The sequence below is a fragment of the Ptychodera flava genome, chromosome 20 (genome assembly GCF_041260155.1).
Source record: "Ptychodera flava strain L36383 chromosome 20, AS_Pfla_20210202, whole genome shotgun sequence".
Classification (NCBI taxonomy): domain Eukaryota; kingdom Metazoa; phylum Hemichordata; class Enteropneusta; family Ptychoderidae; genus Ptychodera; species Ptychodera flava.
Genome location: NC_091947.1, coordinates 15721868 through 15746674, shown reverse-complemented (window position 1 = coordinate 15746674; position 24807 = coordinate 15721868). Strand labels below are relative to the sequence as shown.

The following is a 24807-nucleotide window of genomic DNA, read 5'->3' as shown; positions in this document are numbered from 1 at the left end:
CTTCCTGTAAGGGGGGGAACTTGAAAATTTTTCGGTTCCCTTTGTGTTTTAGAGTTTCCAATTCCAAGTTTTTGTAGGTAATTCAATGAAATGTGAATACCATTTTATGTCATCCAATTTTTGTAATGTTAGTAATAATTTAACAAAATCTAGAACCATTTTGTCACATTTCATGACTTTTATCTCGAAAAAATCTAAACGTGTGATTTGTCATAAAAAAAAAAAACTTGAGCCTAGTAACTGTGGGCAGAAGCTGCAACTGTTGATGATTGTTGTCAGCGATACAAATGCATGGTACACATACACAGGCTGTGATAGCAAGCTGAATACTCGACAGTTCAACATGCTGTAGGGAGTAGAACAAGAACTCACTTGTATAAACTGAACAAAAAAATTGTCAAAATTATACATGGTAGTTGAAGAAGAGTTTGGGTCAAATGACGCTCATTACTTGTACCCAAGATCAGGCCAGAGAGCAACACATGACAGACAAGGAGATCGACTTGAAAAGTTATCAGGGATTTTTGAATTCTGGCATATGAGAATAATCAAATATTAAAGATATTTGATGGAATATTGTAACTTTCCATTATTGTCAATTATGAGTAGCATGTAATTTATATATGTCTTATACTTTTGAAACATATTTTTTGGTAGGTCACTGTGCTCAGTTTTTTACAATATGGCAATTAGCAAGAATTCACAATTTGCCTATACTCTCTCATAATTGTCATTTTGTGTGCTCTTCGGCAGGAGCAATTGATCTGGCCAGAGTTGGATTAACTCAAGTTGGCTTAGATTGATAAATCCAAAAAGTTCACTGATGCGTTTAAAAATGAATCAATTTAAGAACTTGCCTTAGGAATATACTTTAGCCTACAAAGTGCTAATAAAAGATAGTCTTGAACACCTGTGAGCGGAACGGCGCATACGTGTTTATTTTTTCTGCGTACACATCCTTTACAAATATGTGGGCTTGTGATAGTTGGGGGGACTTGAAAATTTTTGATCATATTGAGGGGGGCATTTGAAATTTTTTTAGGTATTGAGGGGGGGTCTGAAAAAGAATAAGATTTCAATCGCGATTCCTCCAGTCCCCCCCCCCCCTCCCAATCGTTATTTGTGAACGCAGCCTAAAACTGTCCGGGGTACACCTCTACCAAGATCGGGTTGAGTGCCCCCTCTATGGCGCGTAATCAAGGCCAATATTCTAACTCCCAATTTTCAACTATACAACTCGACATTCAACATTCAAACTCCCCATTTTCCCAATTTTCAACTATACAACTCGACATTTAACATTCAAACTCCCCATTTTCAACTATACAACTCGACATTTAACATTCAAACTCCCCATTTTCAACTATACAACTCGACATTCAACATTCAAACTCCCCATTTTCAACTATACAACTCGACATTTAACATTCAAACTCCCCATTTTCAACTATACAACTCGACATTCAACATTCAAACTCCCCATTTTCCCAATTTTCAACTATACAACTCGACATTTAACATTCAAACTCCCCATTTTCAACTATACAACTCGACATTTAACATTCAAACTCCCCATTTTCAACTATACAACTCGACATTTAACATTCAAACTCCCCATTTTCAACTATACAACTCGACATTCAACATTCAAACTCCCCATTTTCAACTATACAACTCGACATTCAACATTCAAACTCCCCATTTTCAACTATAAGCTTACAACTCAACATTCAACTACCGAACTCAACATTTGGGATTGCTATTCTCCCTAGGCATCCCTAACTTGCTTCATTGTAGTTACCCACGTTTTCCTTCTGGGCTATACTACGTCAGAACGCGTCATAGATACGTCACATGACGTTTCGGAGTTTTAGAGTTATTCCTATGTGATGTTCTAGAGGGTCCAAAAATATGGACCGGAAACACTTGTGATGCTATCAAGATTTACGCCGACCTCCGCCATCACTTAGGCCTAATTCGGTCGCTATCATGTCGTCTAATCAAGAGCATGCATGCGTGGCTCGCCATGGCTTATTTTAAAATTAACAACTCGCTTGTTAATTTCCACACTATTACAGCCAAAACACAACTCAAACACTAAACTAGCTCTGCATGGCAGGGCTTAGCCCTGCGTACGATGCTGTGTGTTCCGCTACAGCTAATCGCCTGGTGAGCGGGGCGATTAGCTGTAGCGGAACACACAGCATCGTACGCAGGGCTAGGCAGGGCTGTGTGTTACCGGCGTTATACGGCCTCCCACCACATGTAGTGGGAGGCCGTATAACGCCGGTAACACACAGCCCTGCAATGCAGAGCTAACACTAAACACACCAAAGCACATACAAGACGAGATGGCTGATGTGTGAAGCCACTTTCCCTTTATTACACCGTGACCACTATGTTCAACATCATGTATTTCACGTTGAGCGGCTTGCACCAGCTGGACAATATGCTCACTACACATTCAAATGCCACTTAACTGTGACAAAAGTCTAACAAGACTCTCACACCTACGTGACACATCTCCCCGTCTGTCGGGCTGGTCAAGGTCAAGTAGCAGCCTAGACAAACTACCACTGATGTGGTCACTAGCGAACCCGGTGTCGTCCAAAATTAACACGATGCTGAAGTTATTTTCGTATTCGTTTTCGTTTTCGTATTCGTATTCGTATTCGTATTGGAGTCACTGACAAAATTTTTTATTTTTAGTCCAAATTTCGTACGTATTATATAAAAGTTCTGTCTTTACAGAACTTAAAGTGCTTTTTATATGACAATATATCAATACTTCAATATTTGAGAATGTAAGTTGAAAAAGATCCAATCTTTTTAGGCCCTAGATTGAAAGATGTCGTTGCTATAATTAGAGGAGAGATTTTAAAAACAAACAGCCAGTACACAGGCACTCCTTAGCTGGGTAATCTGTTGAATAGATCGATTTCGGTTCGATCTATCGATCCCTTAGTCGATATGCGCGCCATTGTAACCAAAATACACACTAGGTTACAGTGGCGGGCATACTGACCACGGGATCGATAGATCGAGCCGAAAATCGATCTATTTAGCAGACTACCAAGCTATAAGCGCCTGTGGGCCAGTAGTAGTCTTTGGAGGAAAGATTTTTTTAACAAACATCATTTTCGTATTCGTATTCGTATTCGTTTTCGTATTAACTTTATCACAACAACCAACTTAAACATTCTGTTGACATCATTAGTATCGATAATGGACATTTAGCTGACCCGCCCAATTTGACGAGCTGTAAACTTAAAAGGTAATTTTCTTGTTTTAAACTGATATCTCTGAGAAGGTGATCGTCATAACGACAGTGAATGCAGGGCTCAACGTTATCGCATGCCCCTAAGTCGATGACATGCTATATTTAGACTGCTGTCGCAAAGAAAATATCATCTCATATGATGTGGGAAAGCGTCATAAAAGAAAACGAGATGAATAAAATGGTATCATAGGCCTATGTCCCGATCGGTACATTTGTTTCCCTAATAAAGATTAAATTAATGTGTGAGCTGTTGTCAGAGTCTTTATTTCAGTACGGCCCATCTCTTTTTCTTTCCTTGCGTTTGCGTCAACTGTCATTGCCAGAACATGTTGATCAACTTGCGTTATGATAAGATACACCAGAATGCATGGAAAATTAATTTGTATCGCGAAATATCGAGAAATACCTGTATTCTATGATAAATAGACTTCAGCTAGTCTAGTAGCTGTCGCAACTGGCTCGATCGGTTTCCGTCATTTGTTACTGTGCGATCCAGTTTCAGTGTTACGCAGTTTGCCCCGCTCTACGGTCACTCCAAAAACTTTCAGCAGTACTATTTTGGGGACCAATTAAGCCGCTAGCCGTAGATAGCTACTTTTTTCAACAAAAACTCTGAATAGAAATGCAGCAACTATCAACTTTCGATAGATATTTTGTAGGCAAGAGAACAAAACTCAAACGTATATGCGCATTTAATCCTAGCTGTGATATCGCAGCGGTACTTGTGGCGTGTATCGAACTCGCTCGGGTCATTGAGTCATCGCCACAGTCCCATCCATGGTCGTCTGTTCTCTACTACCTCCATGGTTCTACATAATTGCAGTCGCTACCCGGCAGATTTGCCATGATATTTCAACAAAGTTGCTTGCTATTTAGATCTAGCTGAAAACAAAAACCTTTATGAAACAGGATAATCCAGTCCAAGCTTGATGAAATCGATGCTTTGATCTGCTTTCCAAAGGACGATTTCCGGAAATGGTCTAGCCGGTCACATGCCACTAACGCAAATATTCATTACGCACGTGAACGCATGAAACATGTTGCAGTTACTGGTTGCTTGTTTTCCCTTGTCAGCTATATTTTGATGACATTTTATGCTGGGATTATGATTGGTTCATTTGAAATGATGTGACAGCACTAAAACTGCTTCTGATACTTGATTGGATTGTAGTAAAATTTATCATTAAATTCAGTGAGATATTTTGACAGATCATTCAAGATAACATCAGCAGACACATTGGCAGCGCTGTGCAGAGGAGAGAACGCGCTTAAACCTTTGAGTAACTCCGCTCAACGGCTATGCTTATTCAATGCGTATTTTGGGGTCGTGGCCTTTCAGGACAATGCTCCGTGAACACTGAGCGAATATATGTTGTATTTGATCACGTATACGGTATGGAGAAATGTCTTGAAAAAAATTCAGTCGCAATCTCATAAATTTGGTCGCCTATGCGACTGAAAATGGTCGCTACTTTGAGCCCTGATTGAATGTATATACATGAATTATCGGTCGGTCCGTTTTATGTATAATATTGCTCACATCTTTACTCTGAAAGATAAACTACCTATTGTCATTGATTTATGTTACTTTCTCCCTTGAAGCAGCACGTACAACTTAGTCGTAACTTGCAATTTTGTAATTTTTGCCTTACCGCACTCCCTGAGTTTTGTAAAGTATTGTATTGTATTGTTATTATAATTTATTTCCGGTTTACGTAGAGCCATATCAAAATCAAGTAAAATACTTGAAATACAAATTGTAAATGGATATGATCATTCTAAAGTGAGTCCAAAAGGATGACCGGATATAACAATTTTCACATTTTTTTATTCAGATGGTTGTCCTAGACAAGTCCCCCGTTCATCATAGCTTTCAACAGTCACCGTTTTGCAGCGCCTCACAAAAATCTGCCCTCCCCGCAAAACAATGGTACAGTCCAGGGCAGCTCCTTTGCATCCGCTCTCACGAGTCCCATTACTTGGCACTGACCACCTGATTTCGGGGTGCATCCAGCTGCCCGGTCAAGAGACATTGGCAAGCGAAGATGCTGCCTTACCAGATCCCAACCGATTTTAAGTATTTTTTTCAAATAAAATGAAGTGAACAAAATTCTTTAAAATCTACAAATGCAAATTTATGTAAATTTAACCAAATTTGGCAGATGAAATTACGAAACAAATTATCACAATATTTAAACCTCAGTAAATATCGTATATTGCACGTTTTATACCTGAAACCTGGACTAAAATAACAATTTCTGTCAGTGACTCCAATACGAATACGAATACGAATACGAAAACGAATACGAAAACGAATACGAAAATAACTTCAGCATCGTAAAATAAACTGCGAGGTCACCATATGTTTGGGACTCCCTAACAAAGTGATAAGTAGTTTCATGTAAAATGACACCGACGATTTTTTAAAGTCGTATTGACTATATGTATGCTCATTTTGGCTTGTGTTCGCTGGCTAGTGGTCTAGGGGACCTATGACTTCGATAGTTGAAAATGGGGAATACGAATCCAAAATGTTGAGTTCCATAGTTGAAAATGTGGAGTTCGAAAGTTGAATGTGTGGAGTTCGAAAGTTGAAAATTGGGAGTTCGAAAGTTGAAAATGTAGAGTTGTATAGTTGAAAATGGGGAGTTCGAAAGTTTAAAATGTGGAGTTGTATAGTTGAAAATGGGGAGTTCGAAAGTTGAAAATGTGGAGTTGTATAGTTGAAAATGGGGAGTTTGAATGTTGAATGTTGAGTTGTATAGTTGAAAATGGGGAGTTTGAATGTTGAATGTCGAGTTGTATAGTTGAAAATGGGGAGATTGAATGTTGAATGTCGAGTTGTATAGTTGAAAATGGGGAGATTGAATGTTGAATGTCGAGTTGTATAGTTGAAAATTGGGAGTTAGAATATGGCCTTGATTACGCGCCATACCCCCTCTTCCCGACTCATGAGAGGGTCTCTTCTATTGTGTCATTCATGTCAACGTGCATATTTAATATCATACTTTTATTGTTCACTAGAGCAAACCTGTTTCCTCGTCACTGAATCGGAAGGCGATCAACCCAGCGCACGATACTCCGACGGCTCCCTGACTGCCTCTGACTCCGAATATTCATAACATATGCACTCCTCTGCTCTTCCTTATTCTGTGATAGTAGCGCCCTCTTGCGACACCAGTTTCATGCAGAGTTGACAAACAAACACACGGTATCGCCATATTGAAACCTCAGCACGGATGAAGTTTCACAGAAAGTCTTGTAATTCGTGATAATATCGCCATCAAGAGGGGAGTACGTCACACTTTAAGGATGGATGAGCCCATGGAAGATCAGTGCGGCGAACACCAGCCTAATGAAGACCAACAGCAGTCAACGGCTGAAGCCGAACGTAAGAAGTTGCCATCACTTCTTAGGCCAGTAGGTATGTGTACACTTGCCGCTGTCTGACGGAAACCATTCCCGTGTTCATATGTGTTTGTGTTTGTTTTCCCGTTCGTCACAGTAGTTTCGAATCGCTCATTAAAAAGTTGAATGTTCAATTGACACGCATACATGTGGCACTGTCTATTTTACAGTGAAAGTCACGCGAGCAAATGCTGTGGTGCCGTGTGGCCATGGGTCGACATCGAGGTACTGCTAACTGGTAGACCGAGATATTGCTTTTACTATGGAGGTAGTAGAGATCCATGCTTTTACAAGATGTCGGACTTTTAAGATCAGTAAATTATACTACGCAAATATTTTTCAATAAAATAACAACTTAAAAAATCCCTGGATTTGTTTTTCCATCATCTCAAAGCAGTCATTAAGCCGCTTTTGCCACCTAAAATCGTGATCTTTGCATGTCAGCAATGACTTGTCACCCGTCCTTCCTGCCACTAACCTACAGTCAAGGGCGACTTCCTGTGTGAAGTAGCACCTGTGGCGCATCGTACCGCGACCAGGAGAAAGTTCTTCAAGAGAGCCCCAGTGGCCACAGTCTACAAAGCAATCGTCACATCACGTGTTGTTAAAACATGTTTCAAAATACCACAACGTTCTTTTTGAACCGTTTAGTTGTGATTCCTACGTGCACTTCGATGCTGGTGTGTTGATTGACAGTCTCTCCCATGGAGGGACTGGTTGACCCCATTATCAAGTTGTTGTCGTATGCTTATTAAGTTGACATCAACATGTTTTTGTTTGCCATTGAAACTGCTATTAAATCAACTATTATGTGTCATAATTAATCCAACACCCAATATCAGCCTTTGATATTTTGTCATAACAAGCTTCATGAAAGAAAAACTAACACAACCATCTATTGCTCTATTCTAAGAATCAATAATAATACCCTGACCTGGCCGAGGCTGTCATGTCATAAAATAAAGTAACAAGTTTTGTATGAATGTGTTTGAATGACTTCATGACAACAGAACGTCCACCAAGTGAAATTGAAAATATAGGATGCCATGTTTCATATGTACGAGTACTAGGATAGGATTTGTTTCCAAATTTGTCTGCGTTAATATGTTGCTGGTGTCTGTCCCCAAAACGGCAGACACAACTTTTACCTTTCGTACCATTATGGTAGGACTTTGTTTCAAAAGGTGCAACTTAAATAATATAATTGTGTTAAATCTATCACTTTTATGCATTAGTTGTTACACATGGATTAAGTATCAATGCATTGACAACCCAGGTGTTATACATTCCAGACATGACGAAATAGTTTCAATATTATGTGTTGTCTTAATTATTAGATTTTGGTCAAATTTAAACTTTTGTTTATTTCAGTTATGGGTGCAATAACAAAAGAAGAATATGAAAGCCAGTATTGGCCCAAGTTAGAGAGTGCTATCACTCAACTCCTGACCCAAACACCGGGTGATTACATCCCAATATCCTATGAACAGATGTACAGGTGAGTTGATTTTTTTGTCAAGTGTTAAATTTTCTTGCTGAAAATTGAATGAGCATTTGTGAATTTCAAATGGATATGCATACAGGAGAGCAAATGTCCTACTGAAAGTGCATGACTTTACACACATGTGTACCAGGAGTATTAAATTTCCTTTTGCTTCTGGATAATAGAGAATTGCAGGCACTGTGGTCTATGGTATGCAGATAAAATATAGCAAGTCAATTAACTTGCATACTTGGATGAATGAGAAAGACAGTTGTTGTCCAATGGTTTGTCAAATCCACATTTACATTTACAACATGCCAGGTAACACTTGCATTGGAGATCAGGGTCATGTTTGATGGTGATATCTCTATGTGTGGCAAGGTTTCCTTACATTCCTCATGCCCATAATTGATGTAAGAGAGTGGCATTAAAAAGAAACTTAGGGAAACAAAAAATTAATGTTCAATTTGGTGGCTATTAATTAGCAGTAATGGAAAAGGTATTATGGTACTGCATTTTTTTTCTCAAAAAAGGATATTTTTATACAGATTTCAAAGAAATCTGTTCCTGTACTTAGAGGGAAAATAGCTATCAGATTACAATTTTATTGTTATTACTTTTTGTTCTAGAAACCAATGCATTTTCTCATTCTTCTCTGTTAGCTATATTGAAATATAATGCACAGCTCTTACCATGACAATGCACTGTGTGTTATATACAATATTACTATTGAAAAATGAGTTCTAGTTTGGAGAAAAAAAATCAGTTGTCAACTATTAAGCTGTAATAATTCCTTTAATTTCCTGTAATGATTCCTTTTTGCATGTTATTCATTCTTATTTACATTTTGACTTCAGTGATGATCACATATCGATGATGATCAATGATAGCCGTCGATGGCAGAGAAAGATTGAGGCAAATTTATATCAGTAAACAACATTGTGGTCAATCTTGTCTTTTGAAAATGGCCTTAAGAATTACTTGAAGATAGAACCAAATCTTGAATCTGGCTGACACCATGAGACTGAAAGTGCTTGCTACTACACATGGTATCCAATTTAACTGAGAAAACAGTAGTTTACTTCAGATACATGTGTATGGGTTGTTTGTATCCTATTTAGCATCAGCCCCTTCATTTTGTAATTGAAAGGATCCTCAATACAACATTTCATACATAGCTACAGTAACGAGCATTGTGTACGTATGTAGTGTATTGATTTCATGGTTATGAACAGTGTATTTCTTGGTCATATCAAAACTCTTCCATTGAAGAGACAGGATTCCTTGTTAAAAATGCATCAATTTACGCCTTTTACTGTCAAGTCAGTAAAAATTGCATTAAGTGTACCCATTAGCTGAAATTCAATGGTTACTATCGCGTCAAGTCTGTGAAAATCAGTGATTTCGATAACCAGCCAAGTCCAGCAATACACACTGTGTGTAGGTAGATGTTTAGGGTGTTCAAATTACCAAACTTCACACAAGTATGCTACATTCTTAGGTATGAGAGACATGTCAAGTAGGTGAAAATAGGGTTTGGCATAATACTGTATTCTACTGACTTGGCTGGTGCCTGCCCCCTGAAGGGAAAGGGTTGTAGTTAGAAGCGTTCATTTACTAGCAAGGTAAAATGCATGCATGGAACGCATTCATACCAAGCTCTGGTATAGTGGATGTTATCTGTAAATTGCAATGCTTCCATGACTTTGGTACAGCATTGCCAACATCAGCATTATTCAATTATTCACACTCAGTATTGCTAACAGTAGATTGGATTCTGAAACCCCCTATTCCCATGATCATTACCCTGGCTTTGCGATTCAGATCATCAGTAAATACTTTTTTTAAATAGATATTAGCTGTATTCTCATTTTATAAGTATCCTTCATTCAGGAAAATCTTCATTCTTGAATAGCCAAAGTCTGTAAAAATATCAGGTGTTCTGATCAATCAAGCTTTTTGCTTCTTTTCTTCTTTCTCAGTGCATCAAATTTTTGCAGACCTGGCATAGCCCTCAATTTACTCATAAAATCTAATTATACGGTCAGTTGTCCATCATGTTAAATGTACTTATCTTTTCCTGGCCAACAAAACGCTGATTTTATTAGTCCAGCTAGACGTAGGTTTTATTTGATAATGCAACACTGTATTTCCTTCACAAAATAATAGAACAACGGGAGTTTCTGTGATTACATCAGCAGTTCAGTCTTTGCTTGCTAGGATGCTTCTAGGAAATCAAACCTTTTAAAAAAACACCGAGGCTTTCATCGTTGATTACTGACATTCTGACCTCAAGAAAGTGGAAATCATTCCTTATAGCCGGGTAAATAAGTGGTGACCTATACTCTTGTCAGTTTAATTCTCAACCAAGTGTACTTTTGTATGGGTTGAATGTTCATTTATAGTTACACCTCATCAATTCGCAGTTACTGAGTAACTTACACTGCTCTGACTTACCATGGTCACCAAAGTTTCAATAGAATTGTAATAACAGAAAAAAAAATGCCAGCTTATCGTGTTGCAGTTTATGAAAGGAACACAAGATGCCAGTCCAAAGAAACATTTCACATGGTATATGAATTGTTATGTGGTAGAACTGAGGCAGGTTTGATAGTTGCATCAAAGTGAAACCTGTAATGCTCTGTGTGGTATTCTGACCTGAGGTGACCCTTCAGCAGTGTGTGATTGGGCCACTGTGTCAATTACCAAAACTATTATACATGGAAGCATTTGAAAGTGATTAGCTAGAAATGAATGTATTCAAGACAACGAAACACGCCATCCCCCCAGAAAGGCAATTGACTTTCGTTGTGTAAAAAGAGACAAGGTGCCGGCTAGAGGTAAACATTTTGTATTCATGTTTTGTGTATTCAGTCTTTTTGTATCACAATACCATTACCCTAAGGATGATATAAGTAAATGCTGACGATTGCATAGTGGTGTGCATATACACAACAATATGGTGAGGAGAAAACAGATGCTTATTACCATATGTGCCGTACTAAGTTTTCACAAAGAAGATCAGCTTGCTAATTAAGCCATACCACTATTCAAATGTATAATTAAAAACAAAAATAAATTCAAATGTATAATTAAAACACAAAAATAATGAAAAACTCATAAAAAATTACAACTGTTGGCCCGTGAAAAGATGAAAACACCATGAGCAACTCACTGTCGTTGCACAATTTTTTTTTTCCATAACACTGTCTAACCCAAGCCATAGGACATGTGCATACATACCGAAGATACTGTAATAGATTCAAGATTTGCTCAGCAAACAAATCAACAAAAGAGGCAAATACATTGTGGAGAAATTACGAAGGAAAACCAGCGTTACAAAGGAAAATCATCGTTGCAGATGAAAAAAAAAAGTCTTCCGAGAATCAAGAGTCAGATGAAGAAGAAAAACTTTCAGTAGAAGTGAAACTGTTTCCACATTAAACAAGAAGGAAGTGGGCATACACCTTACATCATAGAATTTCCCCTAATCAGAAAAAACAAAATGAAAAGGAAGTAGACCCTTCACAGGAATTTGCGTATATTTTTATCAATGAACACACGACTATTTTATCTTAAACTGGGAAGTACATTATATAGTGATAAAAAAAGCTGTGCAAATTATCCTCTTTAAATGTGATCATGATTACCCATAACTCTGTTACGTCAGTACCCCTCTCTGCACAACCAACATCTCAAAACATGCATTTTGCTGGGCATGAGTCAAGTATGCCCAATGCTAAGTTTTTTATACTCCCCAATGTAATTAAATTATGTTCAAGTTTTCCCTTTGTAAAATAGAGCCTGTTATTTTTCCAGTCAGATCAAAGTCTTTTGCTGAGTGCATTTCCCCAATATAAGTACCCCTGTACTCTTGTTCTCATTTCTTGATTGCATCAATCTTACAATAATGTTCGTGAGTTCCCATGGCTACAATTTCAGAGATGAATTCATTATTGATGTGAATAGAGCTCCTTATTACAACATACACAAGTACATGATTTGGACATTGTGTCATTTTCATCTACAGTATACGTACCACCAATGGTATTTCACATATGATTCGGGATGTGGTTATCATATAACAGATCCTATCTTTTTCCATGAATTCATCCCCCTTGACGTCAGTCAATGAAATTTTGAAATCCTGCTCTTTGCTACTGCAGATAATAAAGGACAATGCTCACCTATACTACATTTTTTATCTCACCTTTGACAGAAGCAGAATATCACAAAAAATAGGTCAGAGTCTTTAATTTAAAGTGGAGTTTGACCACAGTCATGATTTCAACTTACCGGGAGGTTAATGTGTGTCCAACTGATATGCCTTAACAGGTCTACCCTACATCTTGTACATTTTCTAATCACCCTGCATTGAGTCTTTGTCTTCAGGTGCTGCAGTGGCAAGGAAGTCAAAGTCATCTTATAAAAATGCCTTCCATTTAACAGGTCAATTGTGACTTTTTGAAGAGAGAAGCATTAATTAATCAATGGATATTTTTTATTTCTTGACATTTTTCAGCTGTGTTTACAAGTGTGTTTGTCAACAACATTCAGAACAGATGTACAATGATCTACTTACAGTCATTAGTAAACATTTAGAAAGACTGTCACTGGAATTACAAGTAAGTGCTTAATCATGTTAAATGACAGTGACAGATATTTAATTATTGGATTTATAATGAGTGTTTCCATGTGTTAGGCCTGCCAGTGTTTATGGACTTCTATTTCACTTTGCTTATATATCTCTGGAGTTGTACCAGGCTGCAACAGAAGGGTTTATCTTAGATTAGGAGTCAGTTACCTGTGTTTTGGAACTGTAGCAAAACAGTGTGAAAATATTGTACATCTAGTACATGTATATTCCCGGTGCATCTAGTGCAAATTTGGTAAAGTGATGTTATTTTAGTATTTGTTTATGTTTGTTGGTAATGACACTAAAATCAGATTTGACTGTGTCATTACATTTGATGTTTGAATTGTACAAAAGTAGAGTAAGTTTCATCAGAGCCACATTTAGGATAAATTTGTTTCTCGTAGGCAGGTCCAGAATCACCATTTATAACAATAGGTCAAGGCCCAACCATGGTAGTGAAAGGAAAAATAATTTGAAGGCACTGATAACAAGAATTATGTGCCTACGTTTTTGTCATACCCTGATTTAGACTAAAGCTGACTGGCTTGTTCTAACCCTTTCACCAAAATGGTTTTGCCCGCTCCCACTGTTTTACATTGGTGAAGTTCGACTGCAATACTCGGAAATGGGGACGAAAGGCTTCAAAGAGCACTTCTTATATTTTTCAAACTTGCAATTCTTAATTTCACTACTGATAGTTCCAGACACCAAGTCTTCAAAAAAGGCCAATCAAAATGTCCAATTAATGGCAAATATCTGTGATGAGTCAAGTGCCAAGAAATTTAAAAAAAGAGACATGTAAAGAAAATAATTTTCTGGATACTAATGATCTCTTTTCGGAAGCATAATACTGTAATACTTCAACAAAATTAGAATTAATGCATTACTGCTTTCTGTATTCCAGTCTAGTCCACAAGAATCCTACGTAGGAAGTTTTAACTTTGCACTAAACCAATATACACAAGCTTTAGGAGGTATTGTTCCAATTTTTAATTACATGGTAAGTAATTATAGCAGCACTTAAAACAATTGTCTGAGTTGTATTTTGTAAAGGAGACGAAATTGACTTTGACTCTCAAAGGGTTAATTCGCGCGGTGACTGTAACTGAAAATGTGTGGATATTTATACCACTTTATCGACAAAATTTTGTCATTTTACTTCTGAGCGCTCGTTGAAGAAACGCCCAGTATTTGGCTTGCTGACTCAGTGCATACACACCACAAAAAAAATACTTACCCCAAGCACTGACCCTGTGCAGCCCCTGTGACAAAACTGCAGTACTCCAAGTGCAACAAGAAGTGAACATGATATTGTAGGCAACACTGAAAACCCATGCGCGGTGTAACACACTGTGATACAAGAATCCAACTCTTATTATACATTGATGAGAAGAGATGAATTGATTTCTGCTTTCAGACATTAATATTAGATTAGCACATCTTGATTTTATTACATTTCGATACTACTGTCTGACCTTTCCCTTTTTGTTACAGAATCGTTTTTACGTAGCAACAAAACTCAATACAGATTTAAAAGATGAATTATCTAAGTTATTCACGATATATGTAGCAGACAAACATGTTCCATTATTATTCAGTAAGTACCGTCAACATATTCAAACAATTTGGTTTTGTAGTACCATCCACATATTCAAACAATTTGGTTTTGTAGTACCATCCATGAGTTCAAACAATTTGGTTTTGTTTTCCCTGTAGGAAAACGGTTTTATGAGGTATACTGTTTGGTGCATTAAATTTTCAGCAGAACCCACTTACAACGTAATTATATTTGTTCCTAGTAAATATCAGCAAGTCAATGCTTGTAATGTTTTAGTCAAGCCAGAAATGTAGTTCTAGTATCGGCATAAAGTGCAAATTTCTTTATGTTGATAGAGGTTGGAGGACGTTTGCGTCATTACCTTTGCAGCAAGCACTGCCCCGTTGCTGTAGCATCAGCTTTTCAAAAGGTCAACATGTCTGTAGAAATTATCCATAAACAGTTCGGTTTGTCATTCTATACCTTCCTGATGCAGCAATATTCCAATTTTCCATAAAAATACAGAAGATCCGTCCTTGAGCTAATACTATTCATTGTTTTATTACATGATGTAGTATTCCAATGAGATGATTTTCAATGAATTCCTGACATATCCATCGCTTTCCCTACATTATACAATCCTTCTGTTGTGTTTGCCAACATGTCAATACTGTAGGATCTGAGCATTTTCAAATATAACATGTTTGAAAACCTGTTCATGCAATATCCCAAGTGTCAAAACTGTTTAAACATCTGTGTGCATGTAGATGGCTCATATAATCTGTGCAGCTTTAATCATTTACCAGTCCATTACAACTCTATTGAAAGATATCAGTTTATCTTTGGCAATATCTTTCATTAGTCAGTGCTCCAAGAGATAGCCAACCATGCTTCTAAACCCCTGAGAGGAAACTGAACTATTACATCTTTGTATCATGTGCCGTAGACCTGAAATCGCGACTTGTGTGCGGGGCTTTTGATACCAGTGCATTCTGATTTTTCGAAAATTTTGAATAATTAATAAAAGAGTCAAGTGTATGAGATTTGACAACTTAAAACTTATTTCAGCTCTTCTGTTGAAGCACTTCATATTTCATTTTAGTTCTTGTGTGCCTGTATTTTAGCTCAGCTGTTTCTTGTACCAGCATCAATATATGTGTAGCTGAAAATTATCTTTTTGACAGTTTTGACATTTCATTGTTATCATAGGTTTATTAGAAGAAGCACAGACAAAGCCATTTGCAGTTTCGCCACCAACCATGGCAAATATTGTCAAAGGCCTTTATCAACTCAAACCAGGTATGATTAAGAAGTCAGTCGTTTTCTTTCTTTTTCTAATTGTGTCATTATCCGCCATTCTGTCTCTGCCTATCTCTATATATACATCATTCGCTCTCTCTCTCTCTCTCTCTCTCTCTCTCTCTCTCTCTCTCTCTCTCTCTTTCTCTCTCTCTGTCTGTAAACCACACGTTACTGACAGATGTACAACACCACAAGATTTTATGTGTCTTGTATGATCATTTTGTATTTTTTATTTTTTTCAGAATTGGCACAGCTAAAACCACATCTATTTGCAAGATTTATTCCAAATATCTTTCCTCCGGCAAAAGAGGAGCTGCTTGAACAGTATATCGTAGAAACACAACAGATGCAACGAGAGCTGGAAAAATGCGGTTACACAAGGTAGGAATGTTGTATGATTTTTTTTCACAAGTGTAAAAGACATTTTTGACTCCAGAGTGAAATTGTACTGTGGGCGCTGTCAGCCTACTTCGTGTGTCACACACTAATTGGTGAAACTATTGATATTGCATTGTAAAGCTAGAGGAAACAGGACATATAAAAAGCAAATGTTTTGCATGATGACAGCAATTTTTGTTCCAATATTATTTAAATGTTAATTTTTGGGGTCTGGTTTAGGCAGTGCAGCATGTTTTGATCAAAAACCAGCAATTCAAATAAGCAAGCTCAATTAAGTACAGTTGAGTTCCTATATTTCTGCTGCTATAGCTGCTTTTCACTGTATGTGTATTTTCACTTAATGATGAGCTTCACCACCTTAGGGGTACTTTTTCACAAATCTATGGTTTTTTCTCAGTCTTTTTGAAAAAAGGAATGTAAAGGTGAAACTTGTGTGTTCAGAAGGGAATGACATCTCGGAAAGACATTTAAACCATGGCTTTGCAGAGAAGAAAAAAGATGGGTAGGTCTGAAAAATTGGGGCAACATATGTTGCAGTAAGGAAAACAATTCTTACAGTCGCTAACTTCAAACGCCAGCCGATGAAAATGACTGTAGGTGGAATAAACTGAAATAATGGTTTCTCAATGTTGTTTTTCGACAGGGGGGACCAAAGCAGGAAGAGGCCAGGAGAAGACAGTATACCCAGTGAGTTATAATAATACATGTACTAAAGGGCCAGCAGCTGTAACGTTTGATGATTTTTTCACAGTTTTTCTTTTTAATGTCAACTACAGTTTCTTGTTCTACTCCCCAAAGCATGTTGAGATACACAGTGTTCAGCTTGTCAAATAACATATTGTTGTTGTTGACAAGTGAATTCTGGTTCAGACTAGAATTGAAATTTAAACAATAACAGTGTATTCTACATGGATAGATGCTGTTCTGACAAGTTAAATGAAGGTGTTTCAATCCGCTGCAAGGATTAGAACAAGAATTTGCAATTGATAAACAGAACAAATATAGCGAAACAATAATTATCTAAAGTTAAAGGTATTGGCATTTGAGCATATCATATTTGAATGAATCAAGTCGATACTGAAGACCTACGTTCTAGAAGAAAATCTCTGGTACTGTAAGAAGTCTGAACTGTAACATTGCTGCTCTGTTCTGGACAGTTTTATCCGTATTGGAAGTGATTGCACATGAAAATTTGCTGTCGCTTCTTATAACCAGATTTCAATTTTGCTCACTCCATACGTGATGCACATTGTGTTTCATACGTTGTCCAAAGTTTTTATGTCGTAATAATTCAAACAATTTGAAGTGCTCTTCAAATCATAGGCAGAGAGACTATACTTGATGCTTCAACTGATTAGTCTTAAATTTCAATTAATGAAAATTGCAGCAGTATTACATTTTCACAACATTTGACCATCAGGTACTGTTAAAACCCTGACTTGGTCTAGCATATATCAGATGACATAAATGGGATGTATTTTTAAACTGCTCAATGATGAGGGCATGCCATCTGTTTTCATTCTTGGCGGAAGGTGTAAGTCTCTGTCCCGCCTTAAATATCTTCTCATCCAGTGAATTGATCCAAAGTCTGACTTTTTTCAAAAAACACAGACCTTTACAGCAATCTCTGAAAAAAAAATCCAGGTCAGATAAATTAATTATTGTCTCTTTTCTCTTTCTGTTTCAGAAAATTTACCTTTAAGCTTTATGCCAAAGAACACAAGCAGCTGAAAAGCGGAGAGATATTTTTTCCCTTTTTTTTCTTCTGGTTATAGTAATAAACTTATCACTTTACCATGACTTGCCAGCTGATATCCAAATTGTGATAGATACAGTCAAAAGAATTCTGTCTGCCTCTTGATGGAGTGCTTCTTCAAGTAGAATATGCTTCGGGGGACGGGATTCTCAGACGCTCAATTTTTAACAATTCTGCAATGGCTTGCTGCTCCTGTGGACTTACTTAGAAGCCCTTGGAGAAAAGAAGTTTTCAATATCTTGGTATTTTTTTGTTTTGGTGAAAACCAAAAGTTTAATTTTTTTCCACCTGTAGAGTTAACACAGGGTATGGCAGCCATTTTGACTTTCAGTATTTATTGCTTTAATCCCAAAAATTTCCAAGGTGACCCCTGATATTTATTTCTGATTATATGAAAGAGGATGGTTTCAAGTTTCCTTGAGGAAAGTTTGGAGCAAAAGTTTAAATCTTTCTATTTCAAGGTGAACATTGCCTTATGTCAAAAAAGTAACTGATGTTCTAATATTACTGCTACTGTACTGTGTACTATGATTGTCTCCATCCTGACATGTTTTTAGCAAAATCCAGGCTTCAGGCCTCAGGTTATGGTGCTGGTCAGGTAGGACAGACTTTCATTGACAATTTCATACATACTGGAAGCCACAATTCCTGAAAGTAAAAGTAGATGTAGTATCTTACCAAGTCGCCTATCTGTACTACAGAATGTCAGTATGATATTCAAAATCACAGCTTGTAAGCGGATGTGACCCCTGACCCCAAGAGGTAAAAGTTCTTAGCAGAGTCCCATGCCGCTCTCATTCTTGTATGCAAATCTGCATTTAAACATTCTGATCATGTGATACATTTACACAGCATACTCACACACACACACACACAGCATCAACATGATAAAAGCTTTTCTACGTAAACTATGGTAGTTTAAAATCCGAACACCATGGTAACCTCTCTGCAACACCCAATTAGAAGTTTAGGATAGTCAGTTCCAGGCATTCAAGATATCATCATAACACCGAGTAGATCTTAGATTTTCATGCACATTATCGTTGCAAAGCTTTGTCATTGAGGAGGGTACAGGTTGGCTGAACTGTTTGACATGTTCATGAAAAAAGGACAGACAAAAACATTTTCATCAAGTAAAAATAGACACAATAACACACATTGTAGATACTTTTTATGTCCTGATCATGCTCAAGTATACAAAATAGTTGAAGGTTTTTCAGCCAACAGATGTAGTTTTTTTTTTCAGAGTTCAAAGGTCAAAGTCTGAACAAAATCATAAGATGATGGCACAATGTTGTCAACCTTTCATGGCTCCAGATGATAGCCTGAAAACGTTATCCAAGATTTGGGAACAGCTTCTATCATAATTAAGAATCCAATGTTAATATCCTAACTTCACTAGTGAACCTCAAAACTTTCAGCACTCAATACAGTATACTTCTCTTCTTTTTCCTGTTCATTTTTTTTTTCACTAAGGGGCAAGAACTTCCTTTCTCTTGCGAATAAAACTTTTTTGATTTACTGGGAAACAGGCAAATTGTCGCACAAATTGTCGCATCAGTACAAAAACCTTGCTGCAAAGACATTTCAAGAATTTTGAATTACCGACAGAGCTGTGGCAAGGGAGCCACACTATTGCAATATGCTAGGATGTTATTGCATATATTATAGTATTATTATAATTACCAGGACTAAAAATGATTAGAATTTTGTGATTGTAGCCATTACGTTAGACACTGTCTCTTGAAGGGGTCAGAGTTCAAGATGCAGAACTCTCATAATCAAATATTTAGTTAAGTTAATTTGAATGAATGCTACAGTGTGCTTTGATAATAACCTCAGAAACATGGTTATATAAAAAAATAGGAGACCCCTTTTTTTGAAAGTCCACAAATATTTGTATCTTATCATGTGCCAGTCAAAATGAGATTGGTGTCAAGTGGGCACTGCTTCAAGCATTGTGCTGTCATGTGATTCATTTCCATGGAAACAATGGCTGGCTGTCATTATACAATATACTATAATCTGGTAAAATACCAGGGTTAATTTATGGAGACCTCATCTTTTGGCCATCGTCCACTTTTTTCACTTTTCTTAACTTACTGTTGTGTTATATCAGCTTTTCTAATAAACTTTGATCTGGTTTTGAAATAATTGTGGTTGGAGTTTGTGTTCTCTGTCATACAGAGTGAAATAGCATTTTTAACATTGATGTTGGTTGTCAGTGTTTAAGGTAACAACATCCAACATGTCTCCCAGTTGAGGACAGACCATTTATTGTACATAATTGGAGATAGCGATGGCAATTAGACAAAACAATGTGGGACATAAACATAATTTTGTATTTTCCTGAATATCCAGCAAAGAGTTTCAGAATCCTTCACGTTCTAGCAACACGGTTGGAACTTATTTGGGATAATTGGATTTTCATATTTTTCAAATTTCTCAAAAATGTTAGGTGCCCTATAGCTGGAATGTTGCAATATTATAAATTACTCATAAAAACAAGTAACTTAAAATGAAAAGCAGATGAGCTTACATTTGCAGATCAAGTAGACCTTACTTCGCAATCCAATTATCCCAAATTAGTTCCAATCGTGTTCAGCTTCATGATCACTGGGTCTCAGGCTGAATAATGAACAACAAAAACAATCAAAATGACAAACAACATGCAGACAAAAGAAATAAAGAGATAAGTAAATAAGCAAACACAAACTAAAAAAATGACTAAAAATATATGAGCAATCGTGAAAGAAAGTGATTACACTTACTGTGCTTTCACATTTTAATCAGGAGTCCATGTGTCCCGATCCTTGCACTCGCTGATATAAGTCCATTTTTAGAACAAAGAGGATGTGGTGTAAGGAACACGATTGGAACTAATTTGGGATAATTGGATGATGAAGTAATGTCGATTTAATCTACAGATGTAATCTCATCTGCTTTTCTTTTTGCATTAGACACTTTTAGCTACTATAGACTATAGTCTATAGAAGCTATTGGGATGGGTATCCGTCCGGCGTCAGTCTGTACGTATGTATGTATGTATGTATGTATGTATGTATGTCCGTTTGTGAGGCGTCCGTCCACTCAAATATCTTGAGAACCGCAGTACTTACTGATTTGATATTTGTTGTGTAGATGAAAAATATGATTTTGAGAAACTAATTTTTTTAATTTTTTGATATTGTTGAAAATAGGCAAATTAATGCCAAAAAAGGTGTTTTTGGTAAAAAATCTTCTTCTTCATAACCGCTGGTCAGACAGCTTTGTTATTTGGTATACAGGTCCCTAGGGATAACCCAACTTAGATTTGTTCAAATTGTGATGAAATATGCAAATGTGTATTTTTAAGGAATTTTTTTGTCATTTTTGGTCAAAATTTGACTTACATTGTATGTAATTCTTGTACTGTATAAACCCTATCAATTCACCCAGAAAAAAATAATTAATATGATTTTAAATAATTGAATTAATTAGGAAATCATCAAAGCCAAAATAATTTTAGTGTGGAATTATCAGAAAGTTCAACTTTTTTTGACAGTTCATAGTGAAATGCTTACCATCTTGGAGGATTAAAACATGTAAAGGCAACTTTCCTGAATCCCAACTTTGATATATTCTGAACTACCATTTATGTTATCTAAAAGAAATTGCTCATAATAGTTTGTCATGATAGGGTGGTCAAATAAATAGAGATAGAGAAAGTTCTAATTTCCATTTATGGTTGACTTGGTAAGGATAAAATAAGATTACTTTTGAGGAAAAAATAGAGTGGTCAATTAAAAGAGTGGTCAAAGTGATAGGGTTTTTATGGTAAAGCTGGGCTGTAAGATTCCTCATGTGCTATTTATAGCAATTATGCAATATGTGTAAACAGTGCAATGAAAGTGTAACATGATTCCTTATAATGCTTTTGATGACCTTGAACTTCTTAAGTTACAAACATTTGTCTCTTCAGTGTGCTTTCTCTGAGTTCGACAGTCTCAACTTATTCAACAGAACTTACTTACAATGTTAATTTGAAAGTTAAAATGTGCTTGGTTAATAGGATGAAAATACTGATATTAAAAGAAAGCCAGCTCAAGATTCTTTATAACCTGACAGATATGCTGTTTTACTATGACGTAAATCTTGATTTAAGCAAGTCTTGTTTACTTTAATTAGAATGTAATTAACTCTCGTTTATTTGCTATTATAGACTAATATAGTCTGATGAAATATGCAAATCTGTATTTTACAGGAATTTTTTCCATTTTTGGTCAGGCCATCCTGAAATGAGCTATCAAAGATATCCACCTTCTTCATCAATACATGTGTCACAAAAGGTTATTCTCTACATAACACAGCAGAGCTCTGTCAACTTTTGAGTCGCTTGTTTTTTCAAAACCGCTGGTCAGACAGCTTTAATATTTGGTTTACATGTCCCTAGGATGACCTTAGTGAGATAATTTCATACAGTCAGGAAATACTTAATTTTGTATCCATGTCTATAGTAGCTTCAGGGACTTTGGCCCTATGTTTTTATGAGTAATTTGCAATATTACAACATTCAGCTATACGGCACCTAACACTTTTGAGAAATTTGAAAAATATAAAAATCCAATTATCCCAAAATAGTTCAAATCGTGATAAGGCAGAAAACACGAAAAATTACATGCAAGTTCTTAGGTACAGATGACTCCTTCCCACAGAATAGTTTTCCCATTTGGCTTAATGTGTCTCAGGGGCAATATTCTGACTCACAAATTTTACACCGCTCTAATCTACGACTCATAGGGACTCATGAAGCTTGTTTCACTGTCTTCGTTCGGGAAAGTGAAAAATTAATTTTTCTTCTGAGGTAGACACAATTGCAAGGATAGCTGCCCTTTCGAATTTCAAATGTCGGTGAACTTTCGGTATCATGTTTCTCTTGTACCAAAATTTTCAGGGGGTCTTGTAGTTTTATTCTGGATATGGAAAGAAAATAGTTTTAAAATTTCTCTGAGCAATTTAGCAAAAGTGTAAGTTTGTCAGTGTTGAGGTGTGCACTTCCTATTTTTTACATCCGTAGGTATGATGGTGGCAGCCGGATGAGCGCCCCCAAGCGCAGTTTATGTATTAGACACAAGTCATGCAAGTGTGGCCTCATTTTATAGCCAACAGAGTAGATAATGCTTTCGAATTCACTGTCTTCTTTTTTCTTGGAACTGGTAAATATTTCGTTTACCTTGAATGATACTGATCATTGGGCCTGTTTTTGATATCTATTTCCTTTAAAAAAGGGTATCTCGGCCATTTTGAATTTCAAATATTTATACTTTACCTTACTTTACTTTATTGCTCAACAACACACTCAATGAGTGTTGTAAGGCAAAAATTACACAACTCAACTGAAAGATACAGACTCCAACAAACACTGGATGAAGCTGCTACTGGGGGAGGAACTAAAGTACAAGAAATAAATTTTCCAAGAGGTAGTTTATCTTTGTGAGCAAAGATATACATTAACTTTTCTCGGTCATTCAAATCAAGAAAACCAGAATTATACAAAATTGCGGATGAAAATAGAATATCTCGATGAGTTGTACATTTTATGTCTACACCACCAAAATTTGCCCAGTGACCCCAGGTTTTTGTTTTTGACTATGAAAGAGAATAGTTTAACCCTTTGAGTACCAAAGTCGATTTTTGTTGTCTTTATACAATTTAACGCCAACAATTTCTTTCAGATCTAGATAATTTATTTTCAGATTTTTCTCAAAATTTTGGTCAAAATGTGTAGCCCATGAACATTACTGTCTATTTGGTCCAAAATCACGGAAAAAAATTGTCCTGTCATTTTCGGGGGGGGGGGGGGAATGACAGTGCTCAAAGGGTTAATCTTTCCTCGAGGAAAAATATATAGGAGCATAACTATGAAACTCGGTGATTCGAGGTGGCGCACGAGCCCTTATATTTCCTTCGTGTTTTTATGCTCCCTACAGGGCTCGAAATTAGCGGTAGTCCCGCGTCCACTGACCACCAACTTTTCCCAGGGGCTACCAAAGACCATAAAATGGTAGCCCACACGGACTACCAAAGCCTGGGACATGAAATTCAGTCGGTCACTCAGGGAAGAGCTGAACCCAGCTAGTTAGACGGACACAGAAAAGCAGCTATGACTTTGTTATGCAAATTGCAAAGAGGACAGTACAGTGGAATTTTGCAACAAAGTTTTAATACCTGAACTGATGTACTTGGTTGACAGGCACAGGAAATGATGGCCAATGGAAATGCATTTTCACTACATTTACATCATTATTTTTTCCTCCCCTGCACAGAAAGTCCATGCTCGATTATTAGCCCTGTGTTTTACAGTGTATGTCTTATGCACTGGGCTGAGCGAAAGTCGTTGTCATGGCGACTATCAAAATTTGTGTACAGCTCTGAGTATGAAAGGGATTTGTCAATAGCTAACCAAACTTTTGAGTGTCACTGCTGTCACTGCTGTCCAATTCATACGGTATTACTGGTTTCCTTTGGGTATTAAAGGTGGGCAAGTATTCAAATCAAATGAACAGAAAATTCACTTCATTGGCAGAGTCTTGAAAAATTGGTCTTTTCTTGCCTGGTTATTAGGGAAATGCATGGGCCACCAACTTCAGAAAATGTTAGCCCATACGAGGCGCCAAATGTAAAAAAATTAATTTACACAATCAAGCTTTTTTTAGAGATAGAAAAGGTGGAAAATGTATAGAGAGAGAGGAATTATATATATATATATATATATATATATATATATATATATATATATAAATATACATACATATATACATATATATGTGTGCGTGTGTATACACACACATACAGATACGTTGCCCCACACATATGTTTGCGTATGCATACATATACATACATATAGAAAAAATACGCGCACGCATATAGCGTATTCATTCTTACATGTAGAATACATACATACACACATACATAATAAGTACGCACATACATACATACATACATACATACATACATACATACATAC

At 36.7% G+C, this 24807-nt stretch overlaps 2 protein-coding genes across 2 annotated transcripts in view; both read left to right on the top strand.

The window, feature by feature from the left end:
* The window catches only part of LOC139120144 (regulator of G-protein signaling 12-like), a 435920-nt gene that overhangs the window by 369310 nt on the left and 41803 nt on the right, over positions 1-24807 (top strand). The window lies entirely within an intron of this gene.
* Positions 6490-19955, top strand: LOC139120148 (CDK2-associated and cullin domain-containing protein 1-like). The gene is made up of 9 exons (XM_070684306.1): positions 6490-6704; positions 8060-8186; positions 12694-12796; positions 13712-13807; positions 14302-14404; positions 15554-15643; positions 15889-16027; positions 16689-16732; positions 17733-19955. The coding sequence occupies exons 1-9, from the start codon at positions 6593-6595 to the stop codon at positions 17774-17776; spliced, it is 858 nt and encodes a 285-aa protein (XP_070540407.1). The 5' UTR covers positions 6490-6592; the 3' UTR covers positions 17777-19955.